The sequence below is a fragment of the Salvelinus fontinalis genome, chromosome 5 (genome assembly GCF_029448725.1).
Source record: "Salvelinus fontinalis isolate EN_2023a chromosome 5, ASM2944872v1, whole genome shotgun sequence".
In the NCBI taxonomy this organism is placed as follows: Eukaryota; Metazoa; Chordata; class Actinopteri; order Salmoniformes; family Salmonidae; genus Salvelinus; species Salvelinus fontinalis.
In genome coordinates this window covers 38,836,456-38,850,635 of record NC_074669.1, presented here as the reverse complement: position 1 = coordinate 38,850,635, position 14,180 = coordinate 38,836,456, and the positions used below count along the sequence as shown (strand labels likewise).

The 14,180-nt window shown below is 41.9% G+C and overlaps 1 protein-coding gene across 6 annotated transcripts in view; it reads left to right on the top strand.

Annotated features, from left to right (window-relative positions):
* The window catches only part of LOC129855561 (protein RUFY3-like), an 86,930-nt gene that overhangs the window by 39,696 nt on the left and 33,054 nt on the right, over positions 1-14,180 (top strand). For all 6 annotated transcript variants that reach the window (XM_055923354.1, XM_055923350.1, XM_055923351.1 and 3 more), the window contains exons 10-11: positions 1,172-1,339; positions 1,483-1,580. In XM_055923354.1, the coding sequence (XP_055779329.1) occupies positions 1,172-1,339; positions 1,483-1,580 (266 nt within the window). The remainder of the gene's footprint in view (positions 1-1,171; positions 1,340-1,482; positions 1,581-14,180) is intronic.

Below are 14,180 nucleotides of genomic sequence, written 5' to 3'. Positions count from 1 at the left end.
GTCCTCCCTCCGTCTCCCCCTCTCCCTCATTCATCTGTCCTACCTCCGTCTCCCCCTCTCCCTCATTCATCTGTCCTTCCTCCGTCCCCCCCTCTCCCTCATTCATCTGTCCTTCCTCCGTCCCCCCCCCTCTCCTCATCTGTCCTCCCTCCGTCTCCCCCTCTCCCTCATTCATCTGTCCTCCCTCCGTCTCCCCCTCTCCCTCATTCATCTGTCCTTCCTCCGTCCCCCCCTCTCCCTCATTCATCTGTCCTTCCTCCGTCCCCCCCTCTCCCTCATTCATCTGTCCTACCTCCGTCCCCCCCCCCTCTCCCTCAATCATCTGTCCTTCCTCCGTCTCCCCCTCTCCCTCATTCATCTGTCCTTCCTCCGTCTCCCCCTCTCCCTCATTCATCTGTCCTTCCTCCGTCTCCCCCTCTCCCTCATTTATCTGTCCTTCCTCCGTCCCCCCCCCCTCTCCCTCAATCATCTGTCCTCCCTCCGTCTCCCCCTCTCCCTCATTCATCTGTCCTTCCTCCGTCCCCCCCTCTCCCTCATTCATCTGTCCTACCTCCGTCCCCCCCCTCTCCCTCATTCATCTGTCCTTCCTCCGTCCCCCCCTCTCCCTCATTCATCTGTCCTTCCTCCGTCCCCCCCTCTCCCTCATTCATCTGTCCTTCCTCCGTCCCCCCCTCTCCCTCATTCATCTGTCCTACCTCCGTCCCCCCCTCTCCCTCATTCATCTGTCCTACCTCCGTCCCCCCCCTCTCCCTCATTCATCTGTCCTTCCTCCGTCCCCCCCTCTCTCCTCATCTGTCCTCCCTCCGTCTCCCCCTCTCCCTCATTCATCTGTCCTCCCTCCGTCCCCCCCTCTCCCTCATTCATCTGTCCTTCCTCCGTCTCCCCCTCTCCCTCATTCATCTGTCCTTCCTCCGTCTCCCCCTCTCCCTCATTTATCTGTCCTTCCTCCGTCCCCCCCCCTCTCCCTCAATCATCTGTCCTTCCTCCGTCTCCCCCTCTCCCTCAATCATCTGTCCTTCCTCCGTCCCCCCCCCTCTCTCTTCATCTGTCCTTCCTCCGTCCCCCCCCTCTCTCTCCTCATCTGTCCTTCCTCCGTCTCCCCCTCTCCCTCATTCATCTGTCCTTCCTCCGTCCCCCCCTCTCCCTCATTCATCCCTCTCTCTCCCTCCAGGATGTAGAGAAGGAGTTGGAGGTTCAGATTGGTATGAAGCAGGAAATGGAGCTGTCTATGAAGATGTTAGAGACGGATATGTGTGAGAAACAGGATGCTCTGGTGGAGCTCCGACAGCAGCTAGATGATCTGCGGACCCTCAACCTGCAGCTGGCGCAGAAGTCCCAGGTACACGGAGCGCCTTGGGTGTGAGAGAGGCTCTTTTAGAAATGTATTAGTATTTCTTACAAAGACCGACACGAACTCGCAGGTATTGGAATTTCAGTTAAGTGAATTGAAGTGTACTTGCTCCCAACCCTGGCCGTCCACAGAGCTCGGAGGTGAGCGCCAAGCAGAAGAGTGAGGTCATCAGTCGCCTAGAGGAGAAGACCAATCAGATGGCTGGGACTATAAAACAGCTAGAGATCAGGTGGGAGGGAACCCCATCTTCACACTACACACTACACACTACACTACACACTACACTACACTACACACTACACACTACACACTACACTACACTCAGGGCTCTAAAGCACACTACACTACACACTACACTCAGGGCTCTAAAGGGCACTACACACTACACTCAGGGCTCTAAAGTGCACTACACTACACACTACACTCAGGGCTCTAAAGTGCACTACACACTACACTCAGGGCTCTAAAGTGCACTACACTACACTCAGGGCTCTAAAGCACACTACACTACACACTACACTCAGGGCTCTAAAGCACACTACTCTACACTCAGGGCTCTAAAGTGCACTATACACTACACTCAGGGTCTAAAGCGCACTATACACTACACTCAGGGCTCTAAAGTGCACTACTCTACACACTACACTCAGGGCTCTAAAGCGCACTACTCTACACTCAGGGCTCTAAAGGGCACTACACACTACACTCAGGGCTCTAAAGCGCGCTACACACTACACTACACACTACACCACACACTACACTACACACTACACTCAGGGCTCTAAAGGGCACTACACACTACACTCAGGGCTCTAAAGTGCACTACACACTACACTCAGGGCTCTAAAGTGCACTACTCTACACACTACACTCAGGGCTCTAAAGTGCACTACTCTACACACTACACTCAGGGCTCTAAAGGGCACTACTCTACACACTCAGGGCTCTAAAGTGCACTTCACACTACACTCAGGGCTCTAAAGCGCGCTACACACTACACTACACCACACACTACACTACACACTACACTCAGGGCTCTAAAGGGCACTACACACTACACTCAGGGCTCTAAAGTGCACTACACACTACACCCAGGGCTCTAAAGTGCACTACACACTACACTCAGGGCTCTAAAGCGCACTACACACTCCACTCAGGGCTCTAAAGCGCACTACACACTACACCCAGGGCTCTAAAGCGCACTACACACTACACTCAGGGCTCTAAAGCACACTACACACTACACCACACACTACACTACACACTACACTCAGGGCTCTAAAGCACACTACACTACACACTACACTCAGGGCTCTAAAGCGCACTACACACTACACTCAGGGCTCTAAAGTGCACTACACACTACACCCAGGGCTCTAAAGTGCACTACACACTACACTCAGGGCTCTAAAGCGCACTACACACTCCACTCAGGGCTCTAAAGCGCACTACACACTACACTCAGGGCTCTAAAGCGCACTACACACTACACCCAGGGCTCTAAAGTGCACTACACACTACACTCAGGGCTCTAAAGCGCACTACACACTACACTCAGGGCTCTAAAGTGCACTACACACTACACCACACACTACACTACACACTACACTCAGGGCTCTAAAGCGCACTACACACTACACTCAGGGCTCTAAAGCGCACTACACTACACACTACACCACACACTACACTACACACTACACTCAGGGCTCTAAAGCACACTACACTACACACTACACTCAGGGCTCTAAAGCACACTACACTACACACTACACTCAGGGCTCTAAAGCACACTACTCCACACACTACACTCAGGGCTCTAAAGGGCACTACACACTACACTCAGGGCTCTAAAGTGCACTACTCCACACACTACACTCAGGGCTTTAAAGCACACTACTCCACACACTACACTCAGGGCTCTAAAGCACACTACTCCACACACTACACTCAGGGCTCTAAAGCGCACTACACACTACACTCAGGGCTCTAAAGTGCACTACACACTACACTCAGGGCTCTAAAGCACACTACACTCAGGGCTCTAAAGCGCACTACACTCAGGGCTCTAAAGCGCACTACACACTACACTCAGGGCTCTAAAGTGCACTACACACTACACTCAGGGCTCTAAAGTGCACTACACACTACACTCAGGGCTCTAAAGTGCACTACACTACACACTACACTCAGGGCTCTAAAGTGCACTACACACTACACTCAGGGCTCTAAAGTGCACTACACTACACACTACACTCAGGGCTCTAAAGCGCACTACACACTACACTCAGGGCTCTAAAGTGCACTACTCCACACACTACACTCAGGGCTCTAAAGCGCACTACTCTACACACTACACTCAGGGCTCTAAAGTGCACTACACACTACACTCAGGGCTCTAAAGCACACTACTCTACACACTACACTCAGGGCTCTAAAGTGCACTACACACTACACTCAGGGCTCTAAAGTGCACTACACACTACACTCAGGGCTCTAAAGCACACTACTCTACACACTACACTCAGGGCTCTAAAGCGCACTACTCTACACACTACACTCAGGGCTCTAAAGCGCACTACACTACACACTACACTCAGGGCTCTAAAGCACACTACACTACACACTACACTCAGGGCTCTAAAGCGCACTATACACTACACTCAGGGCTCTAAAGCGCACTACACTACACACTACACTCAGGGCTCTAAAGCGCACTACACTACACACTACACTCAGGGCTCTAAAGCACACTACACTACACACTACACTCAGGGCTCTAAAGCGCACTACACACTACACTCAGGGCTTGTCGTGGAAAATCATCTCAAAAATATAACGCTTTATCAGAACTTGTAAATTCAATCATGCTCTTTATTACAATTGTACAGCCAACTGGCATGTCCCCGCGGAACACACCCCGCGGAACACACCCCGCGGAACACACACCCCGCGGAACACACACCGCGGAACCCACACACTCCCAGAGCACTAGTTCGCTCTTTATACCCAAATAGCATATGAGTCCACCCCATATGCAAATAAGCATACTTCCCCTATTCTTTGTGCCATTATCTTTTTAGTTCAGGCTTCCTGCTTGTTCACACATACTAAAGCTCATCATCTGCTTTCAGTTAAATTACAATAGTGGTCAGACCCTCTATCTTAGTGTCAACATACTCTGTGTCCTTCCCCTCACCACTAAATAAATGCACTCTTTGTTCTGTCCCCGCTATCCCTAGGGTATCCAATTGCTTATAGGCATATTTCTCTGGTATGTATGTTTTTCTTTAGTGGAATGAATAGACTATAAATCTAATGTGTCAAAGCACCCTGGCACCAACATGTCTGAGCAATCTGTCAACACAATGGAGAATCTACAAGGGTCAGAGGGTCAGAACGTCCCCCAGTAGATTTCCATTACCACGGTCTCATGATCTATGTCAACATGTGGCTCGTTACTCCAATGTTCAGCTATCTTTTATATTTCTATGTTATCCATGTATATTATGTTACTACTACACCATCTGCTAATCTTTGGTTTCCTGTATTTACCAGAATGGCAAACACACTCACATCTGCCTTCTTATACTATTTACCTATCTATTGTTTAATAGTGTGATATCTACCTACATATGTCACTTACTCCTACATAATCCCTCCTCTTGAGGGTAAATAACCTCAAAAACCATATTAAAAATGACATATAGAGAGTAGATATCAATACCAACAATTGACTAAAACATTATCAAAATAAAGCTTACAAATCACTTGTACCAAACATCTCCAATACATAAACACAGACAGGAAGAAAAGATCCAATTGAAACATAATATTCTTACAAAACCCAACTAGACCAAACATCTCCAATTAATAACATAAAATAGGAATGAAAGATCTAGTTAAAATAAAAAATACTAATAATCAACCATTATATTTTGATGAAGCAATGAGCATGTAGTATGAATCCCTGCCTGAGGTTACAAAGAACACAAAGCATTAGGCAAAATAGATATGCTAAAACCCCTTTACATAAGACCACAGTCCTCATCCTTACATATAAGACAATCTCCTCTTTGACACTTTGACAGAAAAAAGGTTCTAGGTGATGATAATGACCATCCTCATGAATTTTTGTACACCACTTGAAATTGTGACGCAAATTACACTTTTTGTGGACATGTATGAGTAAACATTAATCTGAACTGGGTAATTTAACATATACATGGAAACCATCCTTACGAAAATCGTGACACGCATGACCACCCCCCCCAATCACTTCATAGAGACAGTTAGGTTTACCAAAGGGGCAGTCAAGAGGTCCTCCAACTGCATTGCAAGGCTTTCCATACTTATTGGTATAATTGCCTGGGCTTCCCGGTACAGGATCAATCACCACAGGAGGGTCATCTCTCCTTACAGACATCTATTTAACTGTTGTCTAAACCACAATTGACTTTACCAGGGGTATAACACAACAAAATGCAATACCCAAAGCCAACAACCCTCCTCCCAACATGATGGTCATCCTAGCAAACATGAATCCCCACTTTAAGTTCTTATTTGGTATTATCCACAGAAATATAGATTCAAATCCTGATTTAACCTCATCTCTGGCCTTGAAATCCCTAGGTAGACCTCTAAGCAGTCCAATTGCATTAAGGTATACCTCAGGATCCTTATCATAAACCACTTTAACTCTAGGTTAAACATAGTCATCATGGAGTGATTCAATAATAGTAACCTATTTAATTGCTCTAACTAAGGCACAAGGACCAATCCATCCATCAGGCAATACATTCAACAGTTAGTTTTTTCCACACATCCAGAAACTATCAGCAATACCTCTGTCTTGATTTTTCAACATAGTAAGAGATGGCGCAACCTGAGTTATGTGACCACACAACCCTTTTCTATTCATAATCAACCCTTTATCATTACTTTTACAAACTCCCACATTCTCCAACACCCAAATAGTATCACTTCTACAGTGGTGTTTCCTACATCAATTCCTTCGGTGTGATGTCTGTAAAAACATTCATATTTTAATTTAACCACGGTACCTCTGCCTAATTGAGGTACATTTAATTCAGTTCTAATGTTATAGGCAGCACAATCATTGTCTCCCAGCATGGTCTCATTCAACATCATTTTTCCCCTAGTCCTTAACCAGAACAATCCTACATTTTATGTCACACAAGGGAAAGAATACTTTCTATTGGTACAATAGTCATTTTTCCCAACTTACACAGTTTTTACATGATGCTGGTTCAGAGACTATTAAAAGATCAGACAAAGGTGATTTTCTTCACAAAATACAATTGTCCATTCTGTGTCTGTTTGCCATATACTTAGCCCATTCGTATCACTCCTTCTTCACTACTTCTTCTCATGTGGTGTCCTTGAGTGGTTCTAATTCTGATATATCTAATTCTGTTGCTTTTTCAATGTTCTTATCTTGAGGTAGATCATTAGAGTTTATCAGAAAGTTTCAAATATCAGTAAAAACTCTGACTGATGTCTCAGGTTGCTTTGTTGGCACGGTGGTCTGCTTGGTAAGGGCAGTCGATGTCATCTAGTGATAGCTACTGTGGTTGTCACAGCAGCCGCCACCCTTGTTGTTGTCACAGGTTCTTCCTGTTCATGTGCAGGGGTAGGATCAATCTTAATGACAGTGGTGCTACTCCCTTCGGTCACTGTTGTTCTTGTTATTTCAACTATTAATTCTTCACCTTCAACTGGTTCAATCTGATTCATGATGAGCACCCTCTCGTCTTTTTCTTTGATTAATGTCAGGTCACATCCTTTCGGATCCCAAACGACTTGTCCCTTTGTTTGGTGATATGTCCATCCACAGAGTGCAATCTCCGATAAGGGTTTGATCCTTATGATTGAGATAGACTTCAGTTCTCCTACTTCTGTTATAAATTGAGGTGGAACAGAGATTCAAACCTTGTCAGTCTTTTTGGATTGTTCGGCTGATTCCATTCTTCTCTTCCTGCTCCCACAATACATCTTGATTGTGCATTAGTCTGTTGTTTCTATACTAGCATTCACTGTTACTTCTGTTATGTCAATGTCATTATTCTTTTGTTGTTCTAACATCAATTGTCTGTAAAGGAGGCCATTCAAAAGTTTAAAAGTCAATTGTAGGGTAATCCCCATTTTCTTCAGCTTGCGGGACTTTTCCTCCTCTTTCTTCACCTGAGGCTCCCTCCTCAGGCCGGACTTAGCTTCCATCTGGAAGGCTTTCAATTTTAGGAAAGAAACGTTCTTATTCTGTTCCTTGTGAGGCCTCTTCTCCTCTTCTGGGTGCATTAGTCGGTGCACGTGTCATATTTTGACTTTCACTTAATTTGCTGTTTTCTTGGCTCCTCCCTGGCGTCTCAATCGTTTCCGCTGCTCCTGGTTCCTCCAGGCTCCCTCCTGGTGAATCAGCATCCTCTGTGTCCTCATCTCTATGTGGTTGTATCCTTCTCTCTGTTAGGACTCAGCTGCAGTGGTTCAGATGGTACCACGTCTGGCTTCTTTTCACTTGGACGGCCGTTCTTGTTGCTTTGGCCACCTCATAGGGTCCATCTCTCCTCGGTTGATCCCACTTCCTCCGGATCCCTCCAACGTGGACTAGATCTCCTGGTATCACTGGGAGAGGTCCTTCTGGTCCCCTTGGATCATCAGACGCAGAACCTCTCATCCTGGTTCAGGTTTCTGCCTACTTTCTGTGAAGCATTCATACTTAGAGACTTATGGCCTCTGTTCTATGATTGCACCATACATCCTCTTACTTCCATCACTCATCACACAACAAACAGACATTCCAGCTGAAGCTGGCGAACCCCTCTCCTTCTGGTTTCCTAAACATAAGACTTGGAAAACAACAGACAAAACATAACAGCATTGACAATGTTATGTGTTATGCATAAATATATTCATGCAAACTGAAATCTGAGACCATGACAATTCCCACTCTCTCTTTACCTGACTCTATGCCTCCAGGATACTTTTCTGCTGGACTCCACAAAAATAAAAGCCCTAAAAAGCTTCCTCATGCTTCCACCCAGTCTTCCCCTTTCGGCCCCAGGTTCTGAGAGGTGTTCCCAAATCATGTCATTTTTACTTAGTTTCCCATCTACTCCATTTCAACTGATAATCATGTGCATAACCTACAATTAACATTCTCTCTTCTTGAATTAATTCAACACTGTATATGCTTTCATATCAATCCCTTTAACATGTTTGTTTAGAGTATAATATCCTATCATCCATTCTCTTTCACATGATGTATTAAAAATAAAACAAGTAGCCTCCAAACTCAACCCAGTATGTCTATAGTGGAATCTAGTCTCTCTCTCTTTCTCTCTCTGATTCCACATCCTCTGTCATGGTGTTTTCAAGCTCACCCATTATTCAGCTGGACCTTATTTCTCGTGAGACTTATGCACCCACCAAAGAGAGACAAGAAGAACTTTACCACTGCAGTGTTGTAAGAAGTATACCACCAGCCTGGTGTATCTTGATGTACACTCAGTCTCCAGAATGCAGCCCAAGCCCTTCCATTTCTGGCTGTTTTTTCCTGAGGACATACACACTTACACATGGGTTATTTCCTGACAACATTAGCAAGATCACTAAATCTTAATTTTTAATAACAGCCCTATGTAACCATTCTGCCTCAAATACCTGGCCTCCTGCCACAGAAATATTCATAATGATAGTTAAATGATGGTCCCTACGGCAACTGCTGTAAAATAACATGTACTCAGTCAAGTGTCTTCCAGTTGGAAGAATATCCAATCCTCACAAAACTAAGTCATAAGTTTCTTAAACTTTTGCTCTAGTGTTCAAAATGCCACCACTTATTCTTTTTACCATATCTTTAGATATGTGAATTGTTCTATTTACTTTAGAATTTTCCCTATATTTTACACAGTCAGCTGTCTTTCCTTTTCTGTGAATTATCTCTATTATTATACATAGTTTCTACAAATAACACCCATTCACTACCATTACCTTCATTTATGAGTCCCCTAACCCATAGCAGCCATTGTTTAATACATCCTTAAGTCAATTTATATATCATTTATATCAATCAGTCCCTCCTCAGGAACATATACACAACCTTATGTTCCTCAAAACAAAAATAAATTGACCAAACGAGAAAAAGAGAAAAAAAAAAAAAAATAATAATTTTTTTTTATAATAATTACACATTTGCAATAAATTTCCACTATTCGTAATGTAATTAAACCTGGAGAAAAACGTCCATCTGTTTCATTCTATGCCCCTGTTATTATTGGTCTCTTTCTTCTTCATTCTTGGGTATCATCGCACAACATACTATCTTTTTATTCAATTAAACATTAGATTTTATCATTCCAATTCCAATGACATTATAAAACAAAAAAAATAAAAAATAAAAAACTTTAATCTAATATTCTGTAAGTTTTGTCAACCACCTTGTCTCAGGATTAGTTTCCAGAGCTTCCCTAGGCCTATTAAATTTAAACAGTTCTATATCTAAATAACTAAACAGTTATTTCTTAAATACATTTTCCAACCCAATATTCAGGATAACAGTCCTTAGTGTTTACTTTAACTCAAATTTGACCTTATCTATTCAATACACAACATCCCTTTAATAATGAACATTTATACTAAACACTTTAAATACCAGTATTATCTATTTTCCAATAGCCCTTTTGTCTCAGTTTCTCTCATGAATGGCCTGATAATAAAAAATCAGTACCCCAATAACTTTAAGTCATTATTCTCCCAACAAATATAATGTCATTTCAGCATGTCTTTTTTAGATACAGTTCACAGGTCATCAGACACAGTTGTCCCTCACTGTTCAGTCGGTTAGGGTGGGTTTGATCTCCACACCCACTTGTGGTAATATTCTCTCCCATGCCTTAAAGCATTCTGACGTCACCTTCTTATGATAACTCCCTTATTCCACCAGTGTTCTCTCAGATGAATTACAAATGATGTATTTATCAACAAAAACCCTCACAAACCCACACTCCAATAAACCCGTTGGAATAACTTTCAACACTTTTTATATGCATAATGAACAAAACACATTTGTGTATTTCCCCAAAGACCATAACCCCAAGGAACTGATAGTTTTACCCATGAACCCATGTTATATCAAAAATTAAAATTAAAATAAACCTATTCGAATAACTTATTCAATTTAAGGGTACAACTCTTCATAATTTTCCCAGAGACATAATAGATTTTCAAAGTAATTATACAGTTTGAATAGAGTCTGGTGTCTTAAACATTTTATAAGTAAATCCCACCTGTTCCAACAATTTCTAGTAAAAGGTGATCAGTCTTTCACAGGAAATTCCTAGGATTCAGGGCATTTTGACACCATTAATATGTTTCCACTCCCCCTTTCTTTAGGAGCAACTTAAATACATTTTTCAAAAACATGTTCATCCTTTTGCATACCCAATTTGAAACTGAATTGGAAAAAACCCTTCCAATATATCTACTAATGCATATTCATTCCCAGTACATGGTGTACTCACTAGTGAACCATAAGCTAATAATAGCAAACGAACTGGACTCACTCATCCAGAACTCCATGTTTTAGCCTTATCCAGATATTTTTATTTTTAAAGCGGCTGACTTTAATTACTGTGGAAAGCAGTTAATTAGTCTCCAATGACATTGTTGACCAGAGAAGATTGAAACCCCCTTTTTTTTTTTTTTCCTTATTCTTTCTGGAAAAGAAAGTGTACATATCGTTAATATTCACAACGTTACCTTTTAGTCAGCAAACCAATAATTTTACTTATCCATAGATTTTATTCTAAAGCGTCTTTAACAGTTCCAGAGAATTGTGGTATAGAATGTCTAACAATTAAAATTCCATCGTTACTTTACTAGATGTCAAGTCAAACGTGATCTAATACTTCTTCTTGACCACATATAAACTGCAATCTCTATGAAACACTCATTGTTCCCTCAGAGACTACACACCGCCAAGTAAAAATTCCATTCTCACTAACCTCAAACCAATTAGTTGTCTGTCATTTTGACAAGGATATAAACTCTTGTATAGCGGCATTTCCTGCTACCGCACTAAGTTCTAATGTCACATTACACTAATTTTCCCATAACCGATATACCTATATCCAGAACAGAGAGCTATTTTCTTATTGGTTCTTAGATCTTGTCAATAGTTCTGCCAATCACCCGCACGTCTGCGAGGATTAGAGGAACCACACACACAACCCCATCGCAATGTATTTTCTGATGATAGAATGTTGACATCAGAACGCCTGCAAATCGAGCTTCACATTTTGGTCCCATGTGACTGTTTAATTCCCTTGTCCTATTTATCCTGTTCATCAGGTAATAGTGTCCTTCTCTCCCTATTCTATGGAAACAGTCATTTTGTTGTCATGCCACTAATTATTGTATTTTTCCTAAATACTCCCATGTATTATACACCTTTTATTTACTATTTTTCCAAGGTAGAGCGAATCCCCTTTCCAATTAAAAATGCATTTGTCACATCACTTAATTTCTCTTCTCAAACCAAGCTCTATATAGTACAGACATTATTTCTGAATACTACAGATGACTTAATGTCTTATTCTAATACAATACTTCAAATATCACTGTGTTTTTCCCATTACAGATATTATTATTTATTCATTTTATAATTCTAATCAATTTTATGATTACATTTACATTACATTTAAGTCATTTAGCAAATGCTCTTATCCAGAGCGACTTACAAATTGGAAAGTTCATACATATTCATCCTGGTCCCCCATGGGAATTTAACCCTCAACCCTGGTGTTGCAAGCACCATGCTCTACCAACTGAGTCACACCAGTCCACTGCCCGCTCCTTTACGATCTCTATCTAACGTCTTACGTTTACCTTTATTAATTTATTTTGTCTATACTTTCTTACCTCTTATCTATATTCTTATTATTTCATTGTCTTTTATCCCATTTTACTGTTTAATTCCCGATTCACGGTTTTAGTGAAACAAACCTCTCATATTTTGGTCTCTGTCCTTCAGGCTATTTTTAGACCGCAGTCTCTGTGGGTACAGAGTGATCGACGGCCTCTTTTTTCCTCTTCCTTTGTTACACCGTTCGTGAATCCTTAATCTGTCCTGAATTTCACTATTTATCACTATTTATCTTAACTAACCTAAATTCGTTTTTAACTTTATAGTACAATTTCAATTTATCGACGATTCTACTTTCTGTCTTGTTACACACTATTTGGTTTAATCCTCTTTTATTATCTTTATGGTTATTTATTTTAACACCTTTTTTAGTATTCTACTATGGTCGCTTATTACTTTATCACATCAGTGTTTTTATCCTTGATTATAACTTATTTTACTTCGATGTTCCTTAATTTCATTCCATCTGCCTAATAGCAGTTAACTGCACTCTCCTTCTCAAATTACACTCAGTTAACTATCAGAGAGGCTTGCGCATGCCTCTTCCTACCACAGACACACACACACAACCCAACCTGTCCTTTCTTTCTTCCTAATGTTCTATCTCTACACAGATCTACTCATTTCTTACAACATTATCATTCATCCTTTTGTTTTTACCTCAAAACAACTCAGTTCTTTCTTTATTGACTTAATCCCTTTGTTCAACATAAGCCTAGGCTAATAGGATTTCTACGATATGACGAGAGACTACTGTCTAATCGGATCAGCTTGTCTTCATATCCTACCCAACCCCCAATACTGATATTTTCTTCTTTTATTTGATTAGTATTGTGGCGTGACCTACTGAATTACAAAACCCTGTTAGCTAGACAGAGCGGTTTTTTATTCGCAGGATTTCTTTTGCATTTGAACGCCGCACAATCGGGCAAACGTCCTAAATATTCATCCGTACAGTCCTCCTTTCAGAGCGTTAACCATGAAATATTTATTTAACTACTGATTTATGTTTCGACCGTATTAACTACTTTTGCAGTTGAACGCCGCACAATCGGGCAAACGTTTTTTCTACAACCTAATATTTATAAGCTACTTTTGCAGTTGAACGCCGCACAATCGGGCTAACGTTTTCCTACAACCTAATATTTATAAGCTACTTTTGCAGTTGAACGCCGCACAATCGGGCTAACGTTTTTCCTGCCTTCTAAATATTCATCCGTACAGTCCCCCGTTCTGAGGCGGTATCCATGAAGTATTTATTTACTAAATATCCACCCAATCAGACCTCTTTAAAAATGTTCCTTTTTTAACGAGCGGTATCGTGGCTTTCTAACTACTTATTCATGCAGTTCCCTGTTATCTTTAGAGCCGTTATTCATAAGTAACCTGTCCAAGCATTCCTTCTACTAATTTTATTGAAGAGGTATCACAAGATTTTCTACCTACATTATCTGTTTTTACCGTATGGGCTGTCCCACATTATAGCCAGCCATCTCAGCCAGATGCGCAAACAACCGCATCATTTAAGCTACACATTCGAACGGTCTGATCTGAGCGAGCACATGCATGCCCACTCTACATCTAACACAAGCAAAGTTCACAGCACCTATTCACTCATTCTCTATACATGCACATGCATTTATATTTAATACAATTCCCCAAATTACACATACATGCAAATTCATTGAATTTAAAAGTTCTTTTGTATTTACTGGTTTCATTTTAGGAAATTTGAAAGAGAGACTTACGTGGCGCTCCTCTCGCTGAGACAGGATCTCTGAAGCAATCCATACATTTCAACTATTGTAAGAACTTGCTTACCGTCTAGTTGGGCGGCCACCCTTGTTTGTTAGATTGTCCAAAGAACCCATCATCAGCCAAGAACGTCCC